Source organism: Enoplosus armatus, chromosome 11, assembly GCF_043641665.1.
Source record: "Enoplosus armatus isolate fEnoArm2 chromosome 11, fEnoArm2.hap1, whole genome shotgun sequence".
NCBI lineage: Eukaryota > Metazoa > Chordata > Actinopteri > Centrarchiformes > Enoplosidae > Enoplosus > Enoplosus armatus.
Genome location: NC_092190.1, coordinates 3,353,688 through 3,377,909, shown reverse-complemented (window position 1 = coordinate 3,377,909; position 24,222 = coordinate 3,353,688). Strand labels below are relative to the sequence as shown.

The 24,222-nt window shown below is 43.8% G+C and overlaps 2 protein-coding genes across 2 annotated transcripts in view; one reads left to right on the top strand and one right to left on the bottom strand.

The window, feature by feature from the left end:
* The window catches only part of LOC139292336 (ras-associated and pleckstrin homology domains-containing protein 1-like), a 32,648-nt gene extending 18,723 nt beyond the window's left edge, over nucleotides 1-13,925 (top strand). Inside the window, exons 8-18 of the mRNA XM_070914654.1 lie at nucleotides 560-637; nucleotides 2,018-2,092; nucleotides 2,572-2,656; nucleotides 5,607-5,728; nucleotides 5,854-5,919; nucleotides 6,701-6,844; nucleotides 6,949-7,059; nucleotides 7,488-7,586; nucleotides 7,852-7,972; nucleotides 8,184-8,314; nucleotides 10,182-13,925. Coding sequence (XP_070770755.1) covers nucleotides 560-637; nucleotides 2,018-2,092; nucleotides 2,572-2,656; nucleotides 5,607-5,728; nucleotides 5,854-5,919; nucleotides 6,701-6,844; nucleotides 6,949-7,059; nucleotides 7,488-7,586; nucleotides 7,852-7,972; nucleotides 8,184-8,314; nucleotides 10,182-12,554 — 3,405 coding nt within the window. The 3' untranslated portion in view covers nucleotides 12,555-13,925. The remainder of the gene's footprint in view (nucleotides 1-559; nucleotides 638-2,017; nucleotides 2,093-2,571; nucleotides 2,657-5,606; nucleotides 5,729-5,853; nucleotides 5,920-6,700; nucleotides 6,845-6,948; nucleotides 7,060-7,487; nucleotides 7,587-7,851; nucleotides 7,973-8,183; nucleotides 8,315-10,181) is intronic.
* Nucleotides 13,926-19,977: 6,052 nt separating this feature from the next.
* Nucleotides 19,978-24,222, bottom strand: LOC139291948 (acetylcholinesterase collagenic tail peptide-like). Its single transcript, XM_070914025.1, has 13 exons — nucleotides 24,147-24,222; nucleotides 23,056-23,165; nucleotides 22,759-22,800; nucleotides 22,624-22,650; nucleotides 22,431-22,502; nucleotides 21,968-22,033; nucleotides 21,808-21,834; nucleotides 21,662-21,706; nucleotides 21,537-21,572; nucleotides 21,306-21,386; nucleotides 20,924-21,020; nucleotides 20,387-20,496; nucleotides 19,978-20,121 (listed from the first exon to the last, which is right to left on the bottom strand). Exons 1-13 carry the CDS (start codon nucleotides 24,220-24,222, stop codon nucleotides 19,978-19,980), a joined length of 933 nt encoding a protein of 310 aa, XP_070770126.1.

The window sequence follows — 24,222 nt, the reverse complement described above, 5'->3', positions numbered from 1 at the left end:
GCGCTGCCAACAGATGATTCCTCACAGTTTGGGCTCCTTGGGAAGTGCACCGCTGTCTTGTTGGGACTAACCTTGGGCGGCTGTTTTTGGGGAATAATCAGCTTGTCTTAGCTCTTCCTTCACTCTGTCAGGAAACTATCAGCACCATAAATCTCCATCTGGAAGAAGCCTAATGAAACGGGAGTAATGCATTAGGACGAATGGCGCACGACCAACTGGGAATACACTAACACTTTGTCCAAACTCTGTCGATAAAACTGGGATTTTCTGGACTTGTATTTTCTTTTTTAAACACCAGATTTTGTAGTTTTGTGTTGATGCTAAGCAGACACAGAAGTGTTGTTGTTGTTTGAGGGAAATCTACTGCAAATAAACAATGAATTCCTGCTGGAGGAATCAGGTAGGTGACAGGACAGGAGTGAGTTTCAATGAGCATGTGTGTCCTTAATACGGATTGAGAGAGAGCGAGAGTTGCAGGAATGTGTCTTGTCAATGCTACTGGTTTGTATTGACTGACCGGTGTATCATCTCTGTTGGCGTCGTCAATGTGTGTGTGCAGGAGGAGCAGGCTGCCAAGCTGAAGGCAGACAATATCCGAGTTGCCCTGGAGAAGATCAAGGAGGCCCAGGTTAAAAAGGTGAGTCTGCTTCACACACTGAAGAAAGAAATACAGTGTGTGTGTGTGTGTGTGACTGTGTGCATGTGCCTGTTTGTGTGTGTCCAGCGGACTCAGTTTTCTGGGTCAGGTCAGTGTTACTCCACATTGAAAGCTCTGGTCAATGACAGCTGTGGTCAACACACACACACACACACACAGAGCACTCAACATAATGACCAATGCATGTTAAATCCCAATCCCTCAGAGAGAGACAGACAGACAGACAGACACAGAGAGAGAGAGTGAGAGAGAGAGTGAGAGAGAGAGAGACTGGATTAACAACCTGGATTTATTACACACAGAGACAGAACTCAAGCTACCTGTCTGCGTCTGTTAAGTCTAATCGCCTGTATGTTGATGCTACACAAAGCTCCAAAAAAGTGACAGTGGATGTTAATACACCGCCTCTCTCTCTCTCTCTCTCTCTCTCTCTCGCAAAATATCACGATATTATGCTGTGTCGACCCCCCCCCCCCCCCCCCCACCGCTACAATGGACCTGAGAAATACTTTCATTTGATTGGCTGGTGGGTGCCAAAAGTATAAACGATGCATACACAACTACGAATAGGTCTTGTTTTTGTTTATAAAAGCAACATCTGATGTGATAATGTGTGCAACGTACACATACTGGATAAAACATCAATTAATTGAAAACATCACTTTGAAGTGAGTGCATTATCAGTATTAAAAGGCACAATCATCTATCTGTCTCTGTAGATGTATAAATATATACAGTGTATCCATAATCAAAAACACAGGAAGTTACCAAACCAACACACAAACATACCTTTAATATCAATGGTCAAATGTGTTTGGGCATTTTAAACCGCACGTAACCATAGAAACGATACTTAGCTTCATGCCATGTTACTGTACCATATTATATCGCTACAGCTGAAACCTCTAGCTAGTCTGTAAGTTCACTGTATGTTTTGGTGTGTGTGTATAAATAAAAAGTAATACTGCTCTCTGCCTTCACTTTGCTGTACTGGGACTCCTCATTGTGCATTATTAGTTACTTCCTTACTGTACAAGCTGTTCTGTCAGAAAACTAGTTCAACACAACCGCGGCTACGGCAGTGAGAGAAAAGTGTTCATCCTCTGAGGAGCAATCTGGAGTTTGTTTCTTTCTGAATATGTAAAAGTAATGTAGTTCAATTATTTAACGCTCTAAACTCTGCGAAGCCTTGTAGCGACAAGGTGGTCTTTTCAACCTCAGAACTGGATTACTGTAAGAGAATACGTAATAATAAAGGTGACCTAACGACGACTTCAACAACCAGAATGAAGACATTGGACATAGAGGTGTCATAACTTGACAATTATTAACAATAATTCTCATCTTCTCTCTTCATAGTTGGTGATTCGTGTTCATTTGTCAGACGAGAGCTCAAAGACCATGATGGTGGACGAGAGACAGACCGTCAGACAGGTAGGACTCTGACTTACACTCGTAGTAGGGATGAAGTCACAGTGACGTAGCTGAAGCAGTTAGTTTGGAAAGCAGTGGCTGTTACAGTAGACGTGGCAGCTGTGTCAGTAATGATAATTAATAAAATAATATTAATAATAGTAATATTAGTAACATTTGTGAGATCAGTAGTATTCATCATTTGTTTTAACATTTCTCATGGCTGTACTGTAGTATCAGTAGTAGAACCAGCAGTAAAAGTATCAGTACTTATTCATTTATTATTAATCGCACTTGTATTATTAATTCAAGTATTATTATTAGTATTAGTAGCAGTATTAATAGTAGTTATGTAAGTGGTAGTAGTACTAGTAGCCGTGTCATTAGCTGTGGCGGTAGTAGTAACAGTAACATCATGCTAACAGTAGCAGTGATGATGTCATTAGCAGCAGTAGTGCTGTTTGTGCAGCGTTATACACTGTCTCTGTTCTGTTCTTCAGGTTTTGGACAGTTTACTGGAGAAATCTCACTGTGGTTACAGTCCAGACTGGTCACTGGTGGAAACCATCAACGAGTTGCAGATGGGTGAGTGCGCACGCACGCACGCACGCACGCACACACACACACACACACAGATTAACTACTGAAACGCTCATACAGTTTCTGCTGGATCTCAGTAAGCAGTTGCAGCAGCTCAAAGTGTTTTACGCTGCACGAACTAGTAATGCCTAGAGGTTTATATCACTGGCCCAGAGTGAGTGAAACAGACAGCATATTTCAGCTGATTCCATTCATAATTAATGTCTGTTAGATGGTGTAATTGGATTTGCTAGCTTTATGTTTTGACATTGCTAAATATGTTTTGCAGCAACAGATTTAAGTCATTTCTAGTGGCTACAGTAAAGCCTTCTGAGTGATGCAACCTGATTTAGTTCATTACTAGTTTGACAAATTAGTAGTAGTGCACCTATTCCAGATTTCCAGGTGTGTGTGTGTGTTGAGGGAACGGCATTACTGAGTATATTTGTAGTCAGTAACATTGTGCCCAGCGGTGACTATCAGACAGCATAGATATTCAGCCACAAAGATGTGAGCACACACACACACACACACCTCCCTTGGGGGGGTGAGATGTGTGTTTGCCAGCACACTGTACTACGAGCTTCAACTCCACTTAACACTCTTTGACAAACACACACACACACACACAGTCTTTATGTAGGTCCGGTGCAGTGATGCATGTGATCTAACCTACATCTTGAGGGCTTTTGCTGAACAGCCAGTCAGCATCGTTATGAGAGAGAGAGAGAGAGAGAGAGAGAGAGAGAGAGAGAGAGAGAGAGAGAGAGAGAGAGAGAGAGAGAGAGAGAGAGAGAGAGAGAGAGAGAGAGAGAGAGAGAGAGAGAGAGAGAGAGAGAGAGAGAGAGAGAGAGAGAGAGAGAGAGAGAGAGAAGGTAAAGTGTAGCTCGTTCTGCCACGTTCGGCCAAACCTAAACCTCTCGTCCTTTTAAATCTTCTCCACGCATGTTTCTAAAACCTTTGGATTTGGCCTTAGGAAGATTTAAATTGCCCCGTGTTAATTAAGGGAATAAGTGGTGTCGCTGCAGAAGAGGGGGGGGAGGTGCTTGACAGCACCCCCACCCCTGCATACACACAAACACACACCAGCACCACCAGCACCCTGCTGAGTGCCCTTTGGCAAGAGACTGACTTCCTGTTAGATCATGACCTCTGACCTCTGACTATTTACCCTACAGGAAATAACAGTGTCACATAATAATTATGATCATAATGAGAAGAAGAACAATTCTTTTTAATATTATTAGTAGTAGTAGTAGTAGTAGTAGAAACAGCAGTGTTTGCTGTTATAATAGTACTAGCGTTAGTATTAATTTTACTGTTATCTGTTATAAGTGTTAGTTTCCATTGCATGCCCAAATGAAAGAACTAAGGCGTTTAGTTCCCCATGATTACTGAGTTATTAAGCATGTTTATGTCTTCCTACTACCCTGCAGTAGAAGACAGACTGGATCAGTATTATAATCGTTATTATAAGTATCTTTCAGACTGATGTATGTAATAGGTGAGAAATTATGACATACTGTAATTAACATAAATTATAAATTTTATAAATTAGAGCTACATTATTACTGTAGATATTATTACTTCATATAAAATACCCAGTAATAAAGCTCGACAGTATTGACATTGTCAGCTGTACAGGTGCAAACTAACAAACATAATCAACATAATCGGTTATCAGCAAATCATCAAATTATTTTCTGCCGTTTACAAATTCCAAGATCATATAATATAGTTAGAATATATACATATAATAGAGTTTATAATTACTACCACACTGCCATAATCCTAGCCATAGTATTATTGTGACATCTGTGTTAATGTGCTGTTGCTGGACATAATGATTATAAGACATAAACTAGTGTATAGTAGCAGGTTAGTTATCCGTTAAAAATGTTGTGCCACTTTGGATTGTTAGTAAACGCATATATAAAAGCTGAAGTCCATATTTCAGAATGAGCTCCGTCACAGTGAAACCACATTTAACTTACACAGGTCCTGTGGCACTTTTTATTAGTGAGGTCAACACAGTAGTCCTCAAATTCAATGTGGGTCACAGCTTACATGGTTTTGTCCATTTCAGTCCTCAGAGGAAAACATCTGAGAGGCAGCTGGGGTGTGAGACAGGAGAGGGAATGAGGGCAGCAGATTGCCATTAGCCATGTAGCCTCTGTAGACAGTGAGGAGAGTAGGGTTATGAGCGGGGAAGGTCCCTACAGTAACAGTCTTCTTAATTTTACAATGTTCCCATCCCCAAACAAATTGGAATATGTGCTTACAAATCCCAGAAAGCATTGCAGTAGGAGACATCGAATCAGCCTTAAATTCTGTAAGTTAGAGGCTGAACCTTGCAGACCTGTTTGAAGTTCAGTTCACTTTCAGATTTTAAATGGATTCAGCAACTGTACTGTAGTATTTAGTGCTGCACGACAGACCAAAATAAGAGAAAAAATAAATGTTATTTCTCAGAAACAAAAGCTGACATATTTTATATGATGGACACAACTTAACTACCTTATTGCTAAATTGTACAGGAGACTCACATAGTAGTACTACTACTTTAAAATGAGAACTAAATGGATGGATTTAAGCAGTTTGAGTTTTGTGCACAAACCTTTATATTTGACTATTTTCATGCCAAGACACTCTGCAGATGAATGTGACAGCAACCTGACTCAGACAGGCACATACAGTCGGTTACCTGTCGGCTTATTACTTCAGTTTCAGAGTCCTGCCAGTGATGTTAATACTCAAAACAGAATAATAATAAATATAATAAATACTAAATTGTGCATTTATTTATTTCTGCATACGTGGCTCTGCTGTGCGGCACAGAACCAGATGACCATGTTCCAGTTTAATAATAATAACAGGCGTATTTTATTTACGTAGATGATCCTGGTTCACCTGATGTAACTGAAATGAACTGACATAAGGAATTCACTCTGTGCAGAGCGGATTTTCGAGGATCATGAGAACCTGGTGGAGAACCTGCTGAACTGGACCAGAGACAGCCAGAACCGCCTGATGTTCACCGAACGCATCGAGAAGTACACTTTGTTCAAAAACCCGCAGGTGAGATGCAAACACACACACAAACACATGGGAGGCTTTACCTCGAGGCAACTTGTATAATTAATACTATACAGATGTTTTTGCTGTTGCTACTCTGTCTCATACCTGCTCCCTGTCTGCTGCAGAACTATTTGTTGGGGCGGAAGGAGACATGTGAGATGGCTGAAAGAAACAAAGAGGCTCTGTTAGAGGTTAGTTAGTTAGTTTGTTTGTTTGTTTGTTTGTTTTCACCTCTTGCACACAGCTGCTTCCTCAAATGCAACATCACCCAGAAACCATCTGGAAAGTTTCCATCTCACAGTCAACCAGTGTTGATAATCCAAAAATAATAACATAATCCAAGGCAGTCTGACATGATACACTTTCACATTGAGCAAGCATACCAATTATAGAGATACTGGAATGTCCATTTAATTCTGTTACATAATGTCTTCTGTCTGATCCTTACAAACAACATTTAACCTGCTATCATGTTCACCTGACATGGCGCTCCACAGCCAAACTGTGTGGACAGGCTGATGGTGAGTCTGACACTTCTGTGACTGAATCCAAGTTTTACTTTTTAGTTTCTAGTCCTATTTAATCATTAATCATAATTCTGGTGACCCCTGAACTTTTGTCTAGTGCCACAATATAAGGTATCTTGAGGACTACGGTCCAGATTGACCAATGACCAAACTTTTAAGCCACTGCGGCTCTGCTCGCCAGCAGTGTTGTTGCAAACCACTGACTGCTGTTTTAGTATTGTTCTGCCACTCTGCATTTTGCTTAATAGCCATGAAGAAATTATGATATTGGTATGAAGGTGAGAAAATCAGTGGAAATCAAACCCGTCACAATGGTGAATAATTCTTCACTATGCTGTGAACAATTCAATCTTTAGTTGAACTGGTGTAGACTGAAATTGAACAAGTATCTGCTGTTTGTTTGTTTGTTTGTTTGTTTGTGTGTGTGCGTGTGTGCGTGTGTCAGGAGTGTTTCGGCGGCAGCTCGGTGTCCGTCCCCGAGATGGAGGGAGTGTTGTGGCTGAAAGAGGACGGGAAGAAGTCGTGGAAGAAACGCTACTTTCTGCTGAGGGCTTCTGGCATCTACTATGTTCCCAAGGGAAAGGCCAAGGTGTGTGTGATGAAAAGAATCTGAGAGGGCAGTGAAGATGATGCTCGATTGTAAAAACTGAAGAAGATACTTGAAATTCAATGTGTGTGTTTGTGTTTGTGTAGGCATCCAGAGACCTGGTGTGTTTTCTCCAGTTGGATCACGTTAATGTCTACCATGGCCAGGACTACAAGAGCAAGTACAAGGCTCCTACAGACTACTGCATGGTGCTGAAGGTACACTCCCACAGTGACATACATATACGTACACACTGGAGGGAGGAGTTTTGGGATAAATGAATACAATATAAGTAGTCTTGCAATGCCACCTAGCGGTGTGACAGAGTAGTGACACCTCTATTTCAAAGAAAAGACAGATACTACAAGAATAGAAAGAACAATAATCTTTTTTTGTAGTTGGTGAAATATAAAAAGTATTAGGGGGAAAAAGTTAGAACAATAATATTTGAGTTTAATGTATTAATACTGCAGTGGTTTGATTTACATTAGAAATACATTAGAAATACTAACTATAGAGTGTTTGTAGCTTCAATAGTGACAGGAGTTGTAGTACTAGTACCAGTAGTAATTTCAAAAATAGAAGTAATAACACAACTAGTACAGTATCCTGTAGAGTAATACAGAGTGTGTGTGTGTGTGTGTAGCACCCTCAGATCCAGAAGAAGTCTCAGTACATCAAGTACCTCTGTTGTGATGATGTCAGAACCCTCCAACAGTGGATCAACAGTATTCGCATCGCCAAGGTAAACACTCGTCCTGTCGTATAACAGAACATGTTGCTGCTAATGCTATGCTAACATCTGATCCTTAGGGAACAGTGTTATTCACACACTAACAGCCTCCATGCTGCACTATGTTTAGTGTGGTGAACATGCAGTGCTATTAAATCCTAATAGTACTTGGATAGTAGAATTGGATTGCGTCAATGCAGTTGATGTTTGTTGTCATGTAGTTTTTCGTGTAGTTGTATATCTGCCAATATCTGTTGTATGTCTGCCTGTCTATCAGTATGGGAAGCAGCTGTACATCAACTTCCAGGAGGCAATGAGGAGGACGGAGGCAGCCTACGATTGGTCCTCCCTGTCTTCTTCCTCCATCAAGTCAGGATCCAGCTCCTCCAGCCTTCCAGGTCTGTCTGTCTGCTTTGGTTAATAGAGACAATTCTCTGGCGAGTTCAAGGGCCAAATGTGTGATTTTCTACACATTATACAAAAACAGCAAACATGAACCACAGTAATTAATCAACATTAATAAAAATCCATTTATAAATCAAATAGAAGCATCATTATCAGTAGTAAAAGTTAAACAGAACTTATTTCTGCTTGTGTGTCCACACTCAGAGTCCCAGTCCAACCACTCCAGCCAATCAGACAGTGGCGTATCAGAGATGACATCATCAGGCCACACGCGCTCCCAGAGTGTCGTCAGCTCCATCTTCTCCGATGCCTGGAGGAGAGGAACGCAAGGAGAGGTGTGAAAACACACAAACACACTCTGTCCTATCCTTTCCTGTCATTGGCCTGTTTACTTGTGGACTACATTTCCCATAATTCCCCTCTGCTTCCCTGCCAGCGGTCAAAGGTGAAGGGACGTTTGCCAGTTCCTCTATGTGCAGGAGGAGGAGGAGGGAGTGGAGGTTAGACAGGAAGTGATGTAACAGGCATGTTAACAGTTTGGCTGCAGCCTTTGAAACACTAAGCTGTTTGTGGTGGTGCTTTGAAGTGGAAGTGGGTTTGAACAACTTTGCGTCTTATCGCACTACTTTCACTGGCAGGTATAGTTAAATCACACTTGTGGGTGTAGCGTTAAAAATATAAAATATAAAATATCAGCTACACGGGGAAACAGACATAAGACACAAGTTAAAACATAAAATACCACATGCTACCTAAATGCCTCTCTGAATAGACGGACTACTCCAAAGCTTAGTGGCTGCCAACTGGAAAACACAATCTCCCCGAGTCTTAAAACGTGTCCAAGGTACACTTAGGTCCTCTACCCTGGGTTTTCTAAGGGCTCACATCTTGGTGTGGGCGAGCAGAAGGTCCATGATATACTGGGAAGCCTGGCCATGTAGGGCGAATTAACAGGAAGCCAGTGCACAGAAGTTAAAATAGGTTTAATATGTGACTATCCGTCACATACATAGTACATGATGATCTGCACATTTGCCGGCAAATAGTTAACAAGCTGCGAAACACTTGACTGGTGTTGCTCTTTACTTATGGAGGATATTTACAGCTACTGGTAACGTACCTTAAATCAGGATGAACTAAGATTTGTGGTTGTTTGTTTTAACACAATGGATACATGTATGTCAAGTTTTGAACCTGACTTTGTATATGTATGAATGCAAGTTGTCTGGTGAACTGCATCCCTGTTTTTAAATGGCTGCAGCTAAACGGTTGATTTGTTCTAACCTCGTGGTGTGATGGAATGTCCTAACCAACAAATAATAAAACAAAAATTGACAGTGTTTAACCTACAGCTAGTTGGACACATTTGCAACCAGACTGACACCATTGGAGCTCTTTTTTTTCGTATTTTAGATCCAGTTAACAACCTATTTGACCCAGTTTGGAACCAGATTATAGCCGTTCAACACCACTAAAAGGCCATCAGATAGGAGCTGTTGCGCCGTCACTTAGCATCATTGCTGCGGTTTAGAACGGGTCCAACTAAACCAGAACTTGCAGGGGTTCCAAATGCAGCTGCTTGCTATACTGGACCAGAGTGGACCGCAGCTAAACTGCAGCTAAAACAGATGTATGATGCAGTTGTCCTAAGATCCACCCAACACCGGTGTGTCAGAGGAACGCAACGTCACAATGGTCTGCTTTAATTGTCTGAGGACATGGAAATGTGATGATTTGATGTTTGACAACATTTAAAGTGTTAAACAGTCAAGAAAATGGACGGATAGATAAACTGACCTTCGATCCATAGTACATCCTTCACTTTCCTAGCAGCAGAAAAACTGACAAAACTCTAATAAACCAAGTCAGTCCTCGAGGTGAGTATTATAGCATAGCAGAGTTTTTCAAGTTTTGATTGCAGTTGACCCTTTTTCAATAGCTGTGTGTTCTCAGACTGCACTGGTTTGCTGTTTGATTTCTTGCATCTTGTCTTTGATTGTTTGGTTTCAGAAACACGATAGTAGTCGAGTTGTTTGTTACTTGTTGTAAATTTGTCTCTCTTCCTCCTCCTCACCCCTTTCTCTTGTGTATCTTCACCTGCCTCTCCTCCTACCTCCCTACCTCCATGCTCTCTCTTCACCTCATGGTTCCTCCCCATCCTCCCTTCTTTCCCTCTTGCTCCTCTCTCCTTCTTCTCTCCAGATGATGAGGATCGACCCTATCAGTAGGCCCATCCCTGTCCAGATACCTTCCCTCTCCCCCCAGCCCCTCCCTCTCTCTCAGACTCCACCCTCCCGGAGCAGCTACACCGATGGCCTCGTCCAGTCTGAGGATTCCTCCCCGTCACCGCCCTCGCCTCCTCCACCTCCGCCTCCCCCCATCGCAAGTGTGGGCCATCAGTCAGCTCCTACCTCCTCATACATTAAGTACAGCACGCTGGCTCGCCTGCAGAGCCAGAACCAATCCAGGACACAGCCGGCAGGACCTGCCCTTCCCATCCAGTCTACCAAATCCAACTACAATACCCTCCCAGCCGCTTACAGCACCTCCCCTCCACAACCACCATCTCCTCCCCCTCCTCCTCCACCCACAGCGCCGGCTCCTGGCTCGGCCATGGCCGCACTGAAATTTGGTCCACCAAGCCCCTCCGCTCTCCCACCGCCACCCCCTCTGGAGGAGGACCTGCAGGAGCCCTCCTATCTACCGCCTCCTCCACCGGAAAGCCTGGAGGCCAATGGGTTGCCTCCGCCTCCCCCCCTAGATGCCATACCCAACTCCTGCACTCAACTCTCCAACAGTGGGCTGCAGCAGTTCCTGTCACAGAAGTTTCCCAACATGGTGTACGACTTTGGCTCATCACTGGCTGAGGATAATTCTCCTCCTCTTCCTCCACCTGAGCTTTCTCCTCCTACCTCCCTGCAAGTTCTTCGGCCTCTGTCCCCAAATGCGCCCCCCCCTGCTCCTCCCAAAACCTTCACTGGTGGTTTTCCCCCACAAACTGCTCGCAAACCCTCGGGCCCTTCTTCCCTTCCAATTGCCCTCTCACCTGTGTCACCAACACAGCCCCACAGCAGCCACGGGCCAGTTAAAAAACAGCAAAGTTTCTCAACAGGACATTCCCCAAATCAGCCACCTCCCACTCTGCCAAAGCAGCACAGCCTCTCCTCCAAAAACCTTGCCCTCTCTCCCTCTTCCTCCTCTTCTTCCGTCTCCATCGCTGCTGCTACCTCCTCTTTGGTCAAACAGATTGTCAATCAGTTCCCAGGAAACGCTGCCCCTTCCTCTCTACCTGCCTCCAACTCCATGGAAGGATCTAAGTTCACTGCTCCTCAGTCTCCTCCAGCTGTCAAGGCCAAACCAAAGTGGCAGCCAGGAGGCGTTGTGGCTCCGCAGTCCCCAGAGTTCCCCCCACCTCCTCCTGACAGCTCCCTAGGAGATTTCCCTCCTCCCCCCTCTTCGTCCTCCTCCAAGACATGCTCCCCCATAAAGAAGTCACCTTCCACCTCGTCCACAGGATCCACCAAGCGAGGGCCTCCACCCGCCCCACAGAGAGCCTCCTCCATCAGGTGCAGCTCATCAGGCGAGACCCAGGATGAGAGGCCAAAGAAGGTGGAGAGCCTGGTGAACAAATTTGGCCAATCTCCTCAAACAGGTACCTCGTCCAGCTCCTCGTCAGTGACTGGGTCTCCTTCAAAAGATTCCTCTGCGCTTCCTGCTCCGCTCCCTAAGCCGGGGAAGCTGAACTTGGCGAACCTCCCGTTGGCGCTCCAGGGGCTGCAAACGGGCCAGCACCATCAGTCCTCTGAGTTCCCATCTCCTCCTCCCCCACCTCCCGCCTCCCAGCCTCCTCACCTCGACTCATCACCTGACTACTTCCCGCCTCCCCCCAGTGACTCTGAGCTTTTCCCTCCTCCTCCCCACCCATCAGAGTTCCATCACCCCCCAAAGGTCGCCGTGGTGAACCCCCAGCCTCAGATGCAGCCCCCTCAACAGTTGGCAACCACCTCCTTGTCGTCGTCGTCATGGAAACAAGGCTCACTGAAAAAGGGGTCAGTCCCTCCTCCAACACTGAACCGGCGGACTAGCAACACCATCCAGTACGACAATACACCTTCAATGCCCCTCTCACCGCCTCCCCTGTCTCAGACCCCACCTCCCTCCCTGTCCTCTTATTCTTCTTCCTCCTCTCCTATTCCCCCAACCTCCCCAAAATCACCGGGGCCGAGCTCCCTGGCACTAAAGCCTCTCTTCCTAGAAGACCTCAACCGCACCCTTAAGAGGAAGTCGGTGTCTCGCCATGGCTCTCTCACCTCTTCCCACCTCATCCCCTCCTCTAAAATGGAGCCTGTGGGTACCATGGACGACATGGCACTCCTCCCCCCTCCTCCCCCAGAGCTCCTGCAGCAGCATCAGCAGCAGGGAGTCCGAGGACACTCCCAAACTTTGTCTCGCCACCACACACACTCCCACTCCACCAAACATGCCAACATCTCAGGCTATGCAACGCTGCGGCGAGGCCCACCTCCCGCTCCACCAAAACGGGACCAAAGCACCAAACTGACCAGTGACTGGTAGGGAGCAAGGACTCTGGGTGGAGCCTAAAGAACTGAACTGACTATTTAGGTCTCATCGTTCCTGCAGAGAGGAAATAATCAATGTCTGTCTTGACTTGTCCGTCTTTCCTCATCCTAAACCATCCACCCTTGGATTCCGAGCAAGTAGCAAGCCGTCTTTCCTACTCTTAATCTCAGATTATGATTGTTCCTATTATCCTCATTATTACTATCATCCTCATTATTACTATCATTACCAATACATGTTTAATCCAATGACATGAGTAAAAATATATATATGTATATATATATATCTGTATACAAGCAAGCCAGAAAAAAAAAAATCACCTATCAAGCTTTTTTCACAATGTCTGTGCAGCTTTGCATTGAAATATACAAAAGACAAGACTTGAACGACGACAGCAACAGAGACAATTTGCTGCAAAATAACTGGTACTGCATGGAGCCGTGGCAATGGAAGTAACGTTACTGATGAAGGGAAGGAGCGACTAATGGAAGAAACAAGAGATGCGAAAGTGGGATGATGTGTACAGAAATGTATGTTGTGAACTGGGGGGGGGGGGGGGGGCATTGCCATTTATTTCAAACTTTTTTTGTGTGTGTTTTTATATAAGATTATTTAATACTGGAAAGATATTGTTATTATTATAATTATTTTAAGTTTTTAAGAAGAATGAGTTTGACTGGACATGGGTCCAAAATATGTCAAGGTTTTGATCTGGTTTGTCAAACTAGCATACAGCTAGTTTTCCATGGAGTTGATATTTGGATAATTTCATCAAATCATATTTCTTTAGATTTAGAGCTTCATGGCTGATTGGTTGGTGACTCCCAGGGGAAAAGACTTAATAAATACTTAAATGCACACTGATTGAACAAATACTTCTTTTAAGTCAGATAGAGGATCAGCCAGTAAGGCTGTGCTCAGATTAACTAGTTTTGAAATCAAATTTTAATGTTATTACACCAAAGGGAACTATATACCAGTTGTTCTCACGTCTTCCCTTCCCTCCCCTCTGTAAAGTTAGATGTCTGGGGGGCCATCCTTCATCTCAGCTGTCCAAATAACCCATTCAGATTTAAATGTGTTAATATTAATCAGTTCTGCATTATCAGGACTGTCCCACATAGACTCAATCTGAGCTCAGCCTTTGTAAGTCAGTCAACAACAACAACAACAACAACCTAATTTGGACACATTTTGGTGACAGACTTGATTACCACCTTGTTTAAACAGACTCTATTCTGTTCATTTATTAGTCAGTCAGTCAGTTAGGTAATTGTTTGATATCCAGTAGACCAAGCAGGTACAGTGAACTCTGTCTGAAAGAAGGTAATCATCAATTTGCTCTTTAATAAATCAGTCACTTGTTTGTCATCTTAACGACTGGTCGATCACTTTGCTAGGTAGTTATTAAAAGGTGTGTGTCCCACTTAGGATCTTAAATGATCAGAGAAGCCCAAGGGACGCCCCGGGAACAAGTGCCTGAAAAACAAAACGCTCAAACTGCTCAAAGGTGTGTGACAACATCATATCCCACAGAATCCCTGGACTGTAACCGACGTGATGTCAAACATTAGCTCTCTGACATTTTGAAACCAGGAGTTTAGATTTAACATTCACTCACTGCCATCTTTGTCAGAAAATCTAAATTTGGGCACCTGGGAGGAGCTGATGTGGGACAACAAGCAGCAGCTAACATGGGTGAGAGTGATGGGCTCAGACAACGGTCTACTTAATTTGTCATGAACAGGTCAAGGCCCAAATGTTAACCAACACCGACGGCCACCGCATGCACAATTTGAACATTTTTACTCTAGCGACAGCAGTGCTCATGTCCAGAGGCCTCAGGTGTCAAACGTTCACTGGTTGCAGCATCTCAAATATTAACATTTGCTGGTTTCCTTAGTGATCTATGACAGTGAACTAAAAACATTTGGGTCTTGGGACTGTTGTTCAGACAAAATGATCATTTTAAATATGTCGACTTGGGCCCTGGGAGATTGTGATGCAGATTTTTCCACTACTTTCTGACATTAACCCTTTAACACCGAGTGTGTCGTAGGAGACACATTTGCGCAAGCGCACTTTGGATTACCATAATTACGTCACGGTTTGCGCTATTGGAAAAATTCCAACGGTTTCTGAAAGCTGAGACGTTGCGCTTTACAGCCAGGTTTAGGTTTTAAAGGGTTAAAACCTAAGCCTCAACATGTCCGCCTGGACTTTTTTGCTTATTTTGACTGAGAGGCGCGAGTGAAATTACCGTAATGACACCATATTGGCTTTAAAGCGCAACGTCTTAGCTTTCAGAAACCGTTGGAATTTTTCCGATAGCGCAAACCGTGACGTAATTATGGTAATCCAAAGTGCGCTTGCGCAAACGTTTTCGCCAACGACACACTCAGTGTTAAAGGGTTAACTGTAAAGTTAAAGTGCGTGGAGATTCCCCCACAAAAAAGGAAGAGCTATATAAATAAATAAATAAATAAATAGCAGTCTGGTGCCAGGAGGCAGTTGCAAGCACTCTAAAAGCAGTGGCACTTAGAGACGGATGCCTAATGGAAACACCCTTTGGGACAGCAAGTCAGTACATCATTTCAGACCAGTATGATTCTGGTTTCTAGCAACATGTTTGAACAAAATGTTGTTTATTAGTCCGTTAGATAGTCACAATAGTATCTTTCGGTTGGGCAGCCACATCAGATAAGATAGCCAGTCAGTGAAGTCATCAGCTAGTCTACTGCTTATAGTTACAGAAACATGGTCTGCTATTTTAAAGAAAACAACTGTGTCCAGATTAGCTGAAGACTTTCTAAATACATTTTCTGGACGTAGTTACATAATTATTAAGTGCAGCTGAATTTAGGTCTGTTCCTAACTTCCTGTTTTCATCCCAGCACTAGATTAAAATGATCTGCATGACAATTCACCACCAGTGCAACAGCACAGATGCCAAAAATTGTGATATTACTGCCCCCAGTTTGGATTTTTAATGTGCAATTGTTCCTGTTGTTGAAGTATTCTTATTTAATTTGAATGTATAATTATGGTTACAAAAATGATTTCAATTACATCAAATCTGTCTGTTTCGTGATGTTGTTGGGGGGGAGAATTCACCCGAAAGAGAAGTACTTCCTATGCCCACTGCCCTGCAGGAGAATAATCACTAGGCCTACATCATGGTGTATTTCAAGAACAACATGCAGTTTAAAACTGATCAATGTCTTGAAATGTTCTTGTTTGAGGACACCCAGCAGAGCACATGGCTGTTATTGGTGTCAAATCTGCTGTTGCATTTAAAATAAATGAGAAAAATGAGTCAAAAGTGCAGATTCTAGAGTTTTTCCACACTTGTAATTTGGATATTTGGGGACTGAAAAGTGTGAAGGAGGAGTTTTCAGGGAGGTTTGGCACCAGACTGTATGTGAACTGATGACGCATGCAGTCTGACTGCCCTGCTCCTGACATCATACTAAAAATCACATTAAACCTAAACCGTCACATTAGTCAACATGCTCCACTCTCGGTGAATATGAAACTATTACTGCCTTCAAATTAAATTGGTGAGGTCATGCTTTCAACAAGGGAACTTGAGTGTATGGTGTTCTTGGCTTTCAAGTAGTTAAAACCGTTGCTCACAACAAAGATGGACGTCACCTTTTTTGTGTCAAAAACAAAACTGTCCCAAGATCTGCCAATAACAACAGGTCACACTACTAAATGCCAAAACACATCGGCAAGTCTTGCCCTTCCTGTGCTAACAGAAAGAAAGACGGTACGCCAACCAAGTGGACCAGAAAGACCGCAAACTAACGTGGACCAAAGATTGCAACAGCTTCAAGCTACAAACAGATGGAAGGAGCCAAACCAACAAGAGACAAGTGCTAAAAGGTAACAGGTAGAGACTGGGATGCTAATGATCCTACACTGAAAGGGTAAGTGAGAGGAGAGACTACAAATTATGCTGAAACAAATAACCAACAAGTCAATCAACAAAAAAAAATGAATTTATCATTCATTAATTTATCAAGCAGATACATCAAACAGTCTCTGGTTCCAGCTTCTCAAATGTGAGGACCTTTGGTGAAAAATAAAAAACTACAGTCAGAAACCCGAAGACACTCAGTTAACTGTCATAGAGGACAAAAAAACACACTACTTGTGTGAGAATTATAATTAAAGCTGGTAATGAGAACAAATCGGACTTCCAGCAGAACAGATCTCCAGGACCCAGGGGTGGAAGAAGTACTCGGATCCTTTGCTTAGCTCAAAATAGAAATATAGTGATGGAAAAATACAAAAGTATTACCAGCAACACTGACTTAAAAGTATCAAAAGTAAAAGTACTGATCATGCAGAATGGCTCATTTCAAAGTGTTATAATGTTAACTTATAGATATTTCTGTTTTTAACACTAACGGATAAATGTAGGCCTAGTGGAGTAGGTTATAAGTATAAAGTAGCATGACACGAAAATACTCAAGCGCAAGTACAGTATGTCAAAACGGCAGCAAGGTACTTGAGGAAATGTACTTGACTTCGTCAGTCAACCACACCCCTTTGCGACAAGTCCCGCCCCAACCTTGCCTCTGATTGGTTAACCCCACCCTAAACCGAGCACTAGCCAATCAGAGGCAGATTTCGCGGGGACTTGACGCAAATGAGGCAGGGGGAAAAAATTGTGCGTTAAAAGTTCTTACGTCCAACAGAGCCCTGACATGCTAACGTTAGCTTGACGAAATCTTTAACCCAAACCTCTACAAAAAGCCGAAAACAGCCGAAAAAATATTCGGCAACCGGCAAAAAAAAACTGATTGGCTGAGGAACAAATGACAAAAAGCAACTTGATAAACGCTGTACTAAACTTCACCGTCCGCACTCTAAATCCACAACCAACTGGCAAAAACCCAAAGAACAAAGCCCGGGAAACTGGGGACTGTTGGAAGTTCTCGCTAAAGTGTCTTACCTTTAAGTTAAGTAGCAGCCTACCTGTTGCCGGTGACGCGTTTCCTCAAACAAGACGTTTTGACGAAAAACCACAACAAAAAAAAAAAAAATCTCTTTACCGTTTTCAACAGCTGCCGTAACTACCTACACTGACCCATTCGGCTGAAAGTCGCCGTAAACAAACCGAAACACCGGCGACTGCACACCTGTGGCACCCGGGTGCAGAGCGTCATGGCGGAGGGATGAGCCGCAGACTTGCTCGTGTGTTTCATCTGCATGGGTCAAGATCGCCGCCTGCTGGCAGCTCTGTCTGGATGCGTGTCTGCTGTGATTTGGCCTTTCATTTGAGGAAGTCAACACTGTACTGTAATTAAAGACTCTAAAGTCTCACTGATGCCACTCGTCACCCGTTGACCTGCATCATTCATATCAATAACAAACATCTGGATGAGGTGTCTGTGGTCCATGATTGATCACAATCAATATTTCTGCCGGACAGTTTGAGATGAATAACTGTCATCCATCAGTCCCTCAATGCACCAAGTGATGCCCGCAACTAAGTACATTTACTAAAGTAGGCTACTGTGCTGAAGTAGAAATGTGAGGTACTTTCTTCTTATAACTCTGTTACATCTCAGAGGGAAATACAGTACTTTTTACTTTCTGACAGCTTGAGTTACTTGACACATTGAGATTGTTGCATACACAGAGCTTATGAGTATAAATAAAGCACACAACAGTATATACAAGGACCGCCGAATTGAATAGGCGACTGTTTTGATAATCGTTCACTTCATTTTGAATGAAAAAAAAAAAAAAACATTTCATGGTTCCAGCTTCACAAATGTGGAGATTTTGCTTTGATATTTTATTGTCAACAGTTTGGAGGTTTGGACTGTTTGTCGGACAAAACAAACACTATGAATGGTGTCACAAACAATTCATTAATTCATGGAGGAAACATCAGCCAACCAACTGCAACAATAAAATCCAGCGTTTACACTAATGCATGAGTAACAATAATCGAATGACTCAATATTTAATAGTATAACAGTCTCAGTATTTTGACAGTGTGGTGTTAGTACTTTTAGTAGGCCGAAAGGATCTGAATACTTCCTGGACCACTGAGTGATGCACACATGAGTCAGTCAATTTGGTGATTTTGAACGTGGCTGTTTCTGATAATCTGAAGGATGAAGTGTTCCTTTATGGGTGGAGAAAATTCGAATGAACTACTTAAAAAAAAACAACAACCTTGGATTAGCTGGAAAATGCATCGTCACAAAACTGAAAACAGGCTGTTTTTGTGACCGTCAGACAAGTGGTTCTCAGAGGATTAAACAAGTATATAACAGTATAACCGTATATAAAGTAGTTCAAATTAGAACCTTAAAAAACTACAGCAGTAAAATGCAACATACACATTAATGCAGCAGTAATATTGATCCAGAAACATCGTATGTAATAGGAAAACACTGACAGAGAACCTTTACTGCATAATGAGTACTTTTACTTTTGATACTTTTACTTTACTGGAGTATTCTCACAGTGTATTAGTACTTTTATTTAAGTAAAGGATCTGAATACTTCTTCCACTACTATTCAAATGTAATAACGTGCTGGAACAAAGCACATGCATTTATAAATCATATCCGAGGAAACAGTGAAGTTAAGACTCACTGAAATATGTAATTATAATGAAGTAATAATAGATTTGACTTTATTTAAATTCATTTCAAGAAGACTTGGTTTGATCTGATCACACACTCACTAAGTTACACACATTCACACCTGGAAGCTTCCCAGTGTAACCACAGTCTGAGCTGCTGGTTTTAAGGGCACTTCAGGGCCAGTGTTGACTGGAGTGGGGTCAGTGTCTGGGGTCCTCCTGGTCCAAACAGGAAGCAGCATGGAAACAGACAGAGGAATAGGTAATGAGGATAATTGTAATGGACATCTGTCTCTCTGACAGCTACACCTGCAGCTATGCATGAACTACTGCTAGACGACGACTCCACATGACTCTGGCGATCCCCTGATTTTTCTCCTAGCGCCACCATGAGGTTGACATTTGTGGTTTTGAGTGAAATATCTCACCAACTGTTGGACAGATTGCCATGAAATGTGCTGCACACATTCAAGCCTCCCTCAGGATGATCTGTAGTAACTTTGGTGGTCTGCAAAACTAACAGCACGCCCACCAGCCTCAGCTGTACTTTGTGTTTATTGCTGTCATTGTGAGCATGTTAGCATGCTGATGTTAGCATTTAGCAGCAGATTCTTAGTCCTGTTTATTCTTCCCACATAATATATTTGATCTAAACTCATGGATGTTTTTGTGCATCACTTTTTTTTTTTCTTTCTTCATAACATTGAAAACACTGCCATCCTTTGATACGGCAACTCTTACAGCTCCACCAACAGCACTATGTTGTGTATATTCATGTTTCTGTGGCGGCTCCACCCTGATGTTTTATGTCTCTCCGGCTGTAGTTACCAGTACGTTGATCCACTGAGACTCAGTGTAGATGTACAGAGCTTTCCTGTCTGTCCGCAGCACCATCACGTTCTCCGCCCGCAGCCTCCTCATCTGTTTCTCTCCATCTGCGATAAAGATCTGGAAGAGAGTCGGACATCAGCCTGTTTTACACTGTGAACTTCTGAAAATGGAAGTGTCAGTCACAGACTCACTTATTCATATTGAGCAGCTCACAGATTCTCCACAAGAGGGAGCTGTTCAGTCATAGTCTCTCCACACCTTACCTGCACACCTACAGGTGTTTGTGTTGATTATAACATTCACCACAACGCAGTGTTCAGTGAAAGTAAAGATCTGTTTTAAGATCAACCTGAAAACATTAAGACGTGTGTGTGACACTGACCGTCTGGACTCTGTCCAACATTCGCTGTGGGCTTTGAACCCGTGGACAGTCACATTTGGCTGAAGGACCTCGGTTTCCTGTGTCCCCCTGCAGGCCTGGTAGGATGTAGACTACAACACAAGGTGTCATTCATCAGTAAGTCCTCATCTGCACAACACCATCAGCATGACAACATATTTACTGTTCTGTTGTTCCGAGTTTCTCCTTTTAGCAGAAAGTCTCTCACTAAGTTTCATTCTTTTAAAAGCCAACCAGCGAAGGAGAGGGATATTCAGTGGATTAGGACCCCTGAACTGCTGGTTCTGGTCTCTGGCTTTCAATATCTGACAACATCCAACATCTTACCCGCACCAACATAAAGAGTCATTTTGACCAAACTGTGGGCTCATGATGTTGATCAATCAATCAATTATATGCACAGATCTGTGTTGATTAGCAATGCTTATATCCATGTCAATTAACATTGGGGTGGAGGGGTACAGTCTCCGTACACCACTGCACAGACCTGGAGCTTGTAAACTTCCTGCTGTCACGCACCTTGTCCAGGCAGTCCAGGTTCTCCGGTCAGACCGAGCAGTCCTGCAGGACCAGGGTGACCCAGCTTTCCAGAGGGTCCACGAGATCCCTTCAATGCCTGCACACAGTGATTCATTCAGTCACTGAACAGTTGATTGGCCAGACAATTAGCCGGTTAGCAGGCAGACGAACTGAGATCCGAACCTCGAACAACCAGCTGTGTCATGAATGATAAGTGGTACCGAGTTACACATGACAGACCGGACTGAACAAGAATCCTGTTCAGTATTTTTCTCCTCTTCTTTTACAATAATGACGTTTCGTTTTCTAACAAGGCGACAGTATTTAAACACTAACTCAGTGAGATCGATCATGTCAGCCTTCTGTATCTGTATATACCTACCATGGCTCCTCTGCCTCCGGGCTCTCCTCTGGGTCCTTGCTCCCCCTTCCGCCCTGCGTCGCTCCTCTGGCCTGGGTCGCCCTGGAACAGCAGAGTACACAGTACACAGTACACAGTACGCAGTACGCAGTACGCAGAATACAGAACAGCAAACAGCTTTACCAACATTCACAATGTTTTCCACCGTCTTTTATTTTGAACTTGTTGTTACTATGGCAGCCAGTCGTCTACCTTCTCTCCTGACACTCCAGTGATGCCACGCTCACCCTGAAGAGACACACACATTGATTGGTACAAACTGTTGTCCACATTTCCAGCAACAGCAAATGAAAGAAAAAGGAACTTTTCTTCCTCACCATCGGTCCACTGGGTCCTCCGCGTCCTTTCACCCCTTTATCACCCTGACGGATAGAAATTAATACAGAAGGTGAGGAATAAGTGCCCGAGTTGTTCAAAGTGTATAAAACCAAAAAAGAAGACATGCAGCATAACTGTCACTTACCCTGAATCCCTTACGCCCCTTACTGCCCTGTGAATACACACACACACACACACACACACACTCTCACAGCACAGGATAACCATGCTGACCTGAAGGTTTGGCGGTAAATATTTTACGGGCCGAATGAAAGAAGAGATGCAGCCAGCCTAATGTGCGTTACCTTTATCATCCCAGGAGTTCCTATGTCTCCGTACAGGCCCCTCCAGCCTCGGTCCCCCTTCTCCCCCTGTGGAAACGTCAAGTCACAGCAGGTCAACACGGCGGACTTTGTTACTCAAAGGGGATTACTCATTTGAAACATATTGTGATGATGTGAAGGGAGGGGAGAGTTTCCTTATAAGCTCTGCATTGCGTTTGTTTGTTTGTTTGTTTGTTTGTTTGTTTTCTTTGTGGGTCACGTGACCTGCAGTTTTGACAGTTTCCAGGAAGCTAGAAATAAGAAGCGATATCAGTGCTATTCTGGGTTTAGTACGTGATTCAAGCTGAATGTGCCGTTTTCAATATGCATTAATATCCTGACTTTTTCCAATGACTGCTGTCTTTCAGTCTTTCAGACGTGAGAGCGCTGTATGTGCGTGTATGGTGGCTGGTGGGTTGATGGACATGGACAGTTTTTCTGTGACCTTTTGGCCTGCCTGTCCCATGGCCCCTTGTGTTCCAGCTTCTCCCTCTGGACCCGTCACACCAGGTTCGCCCTAAAATACACACAATCACACACAACATGTTGTAGAGAAGAGCTTCATGCTCACACGGTCGCACACGCAGCAAGGGGTTAAATGTGTGTGTGTGTGTGTGTGTGTGTGTGTTACACTGTACCTTCGGTCCTCTGGTTCCTCTGCAGCCCTTTAAAACACAAACAACATTAAAGTGTGCTCATAAAAAAACATAATAAAAACATTCCTTATATGACAAACTGTTCTCAGTGAAGGCGTACGGGAAAATCTGTCGTACCTTTTCCCCTCTGCGTCCTGTGATGTCATCCGTTATATCGACCTGAAGAGTCAAAGGCAAATCAGCGTGATTCACTTTTATGTCCTGCGAGTGTTTTATTTTAGTCATGGACACATTTAGGTTTTTATAATTGGTTTGTTATCGCATTTCAAATTTAAAGCCACTGTGTGCTCAGACATGAACCCCTCCCTGAGAGGTACAATCCACTGACACAGCAATGTACATTTGTGTGTGTGTGTGTGTGTGTGTGTGTGTGTGTGTGTGTGTGTGTGTGTGTGTGTGTGTGTGTGAGATCACCATCAGCTCTGCTTTCCATTTGACTGAAGGAAACAGAGGAGGAGGAGGAGGAGGGATGAAGACTTCACATGTCCGAGCTGACCACCTGCTGACTCTGCTAGTCAGAAGTCCTACACAGACAGACAGAGGGACAGACAGGCAGACAGAGGGACAGACAGGCAGACAGAGAGACAGACAGGCACACGGACAGACAGGCAGGCAGACAGACAGGCAGGCAGACAGGCAGGCAGACAGAGGGACAGACAGGCAGACAGAGGGACAGACAGGCAGACAGAGAGACAGACAGGCAGACAGAGAGACAGACAGGCACACGGACAGACAGGCAGGCAGACAGACAGGCAGGCAGACAGACGGACAGGGGCAGACAGACAGACAGGCACACAGACAGACAGACAGACAGACAGACAGACGGCTTTAAGTTTGGGTCATGTTAGTTCCTGCCTGTTAGATTACATAGTTTTGAGTGCTTAGCAACCACAACATTGATGACACTAGTTGTGAAGACGTTGCTTCACACCCGTCAGCCATGCACATGGAGTCCTATCTGGTCCACAAACAGGACATATAATTACTGTGTTTAACCAAGAGGAGCGAAGCCAGCGTTACACTGTGAGTGCTCTCTCTGGTCCAGGTCTGTGTGAGCACACAAAGTGATGTTACGTGGCCATTAAAGAGCCTGTGTGAGAGGCTCTCAATGTTTTTTGGAAACAAGGCAGTTAGAGCAGTAACTGGGACTTTGGGGGGGGGGGGGGGGGGGGTCTAAATAAAGATTGTGACCCTTTAACCGTCTTTATTACATCTCACCATCCAGATGTTCACCAAAAGCAGATTTTTTATTTTTTTGCTTTACTGAGTGAGAACGAGACGTGCAGACGTCTGAGGAGCTTCTGAGGTCACGAGTGTCGGCCCGCATGGCGTCAGTCAAAGGTGGGCGTGCACGTTGGAGAAGACTGCAGTTCCCCACCATGAATGATTTGCTTCCATGCGGGTTCAAGAAGCAACTTCGTACCAATTTCGCAGCGAGTTACGGCTGCACCTGACCTGGGTGAGCTGTTGCCGTGTGATCTGGAGGTCTGTATGTTTGTACTCACTGGTTGTGATGGAGGAAACGGCCGGCTGGAGGCCGCTGAGCAAGGCAGTCCATCCCAAAACCAGCTGAGTCAGCAT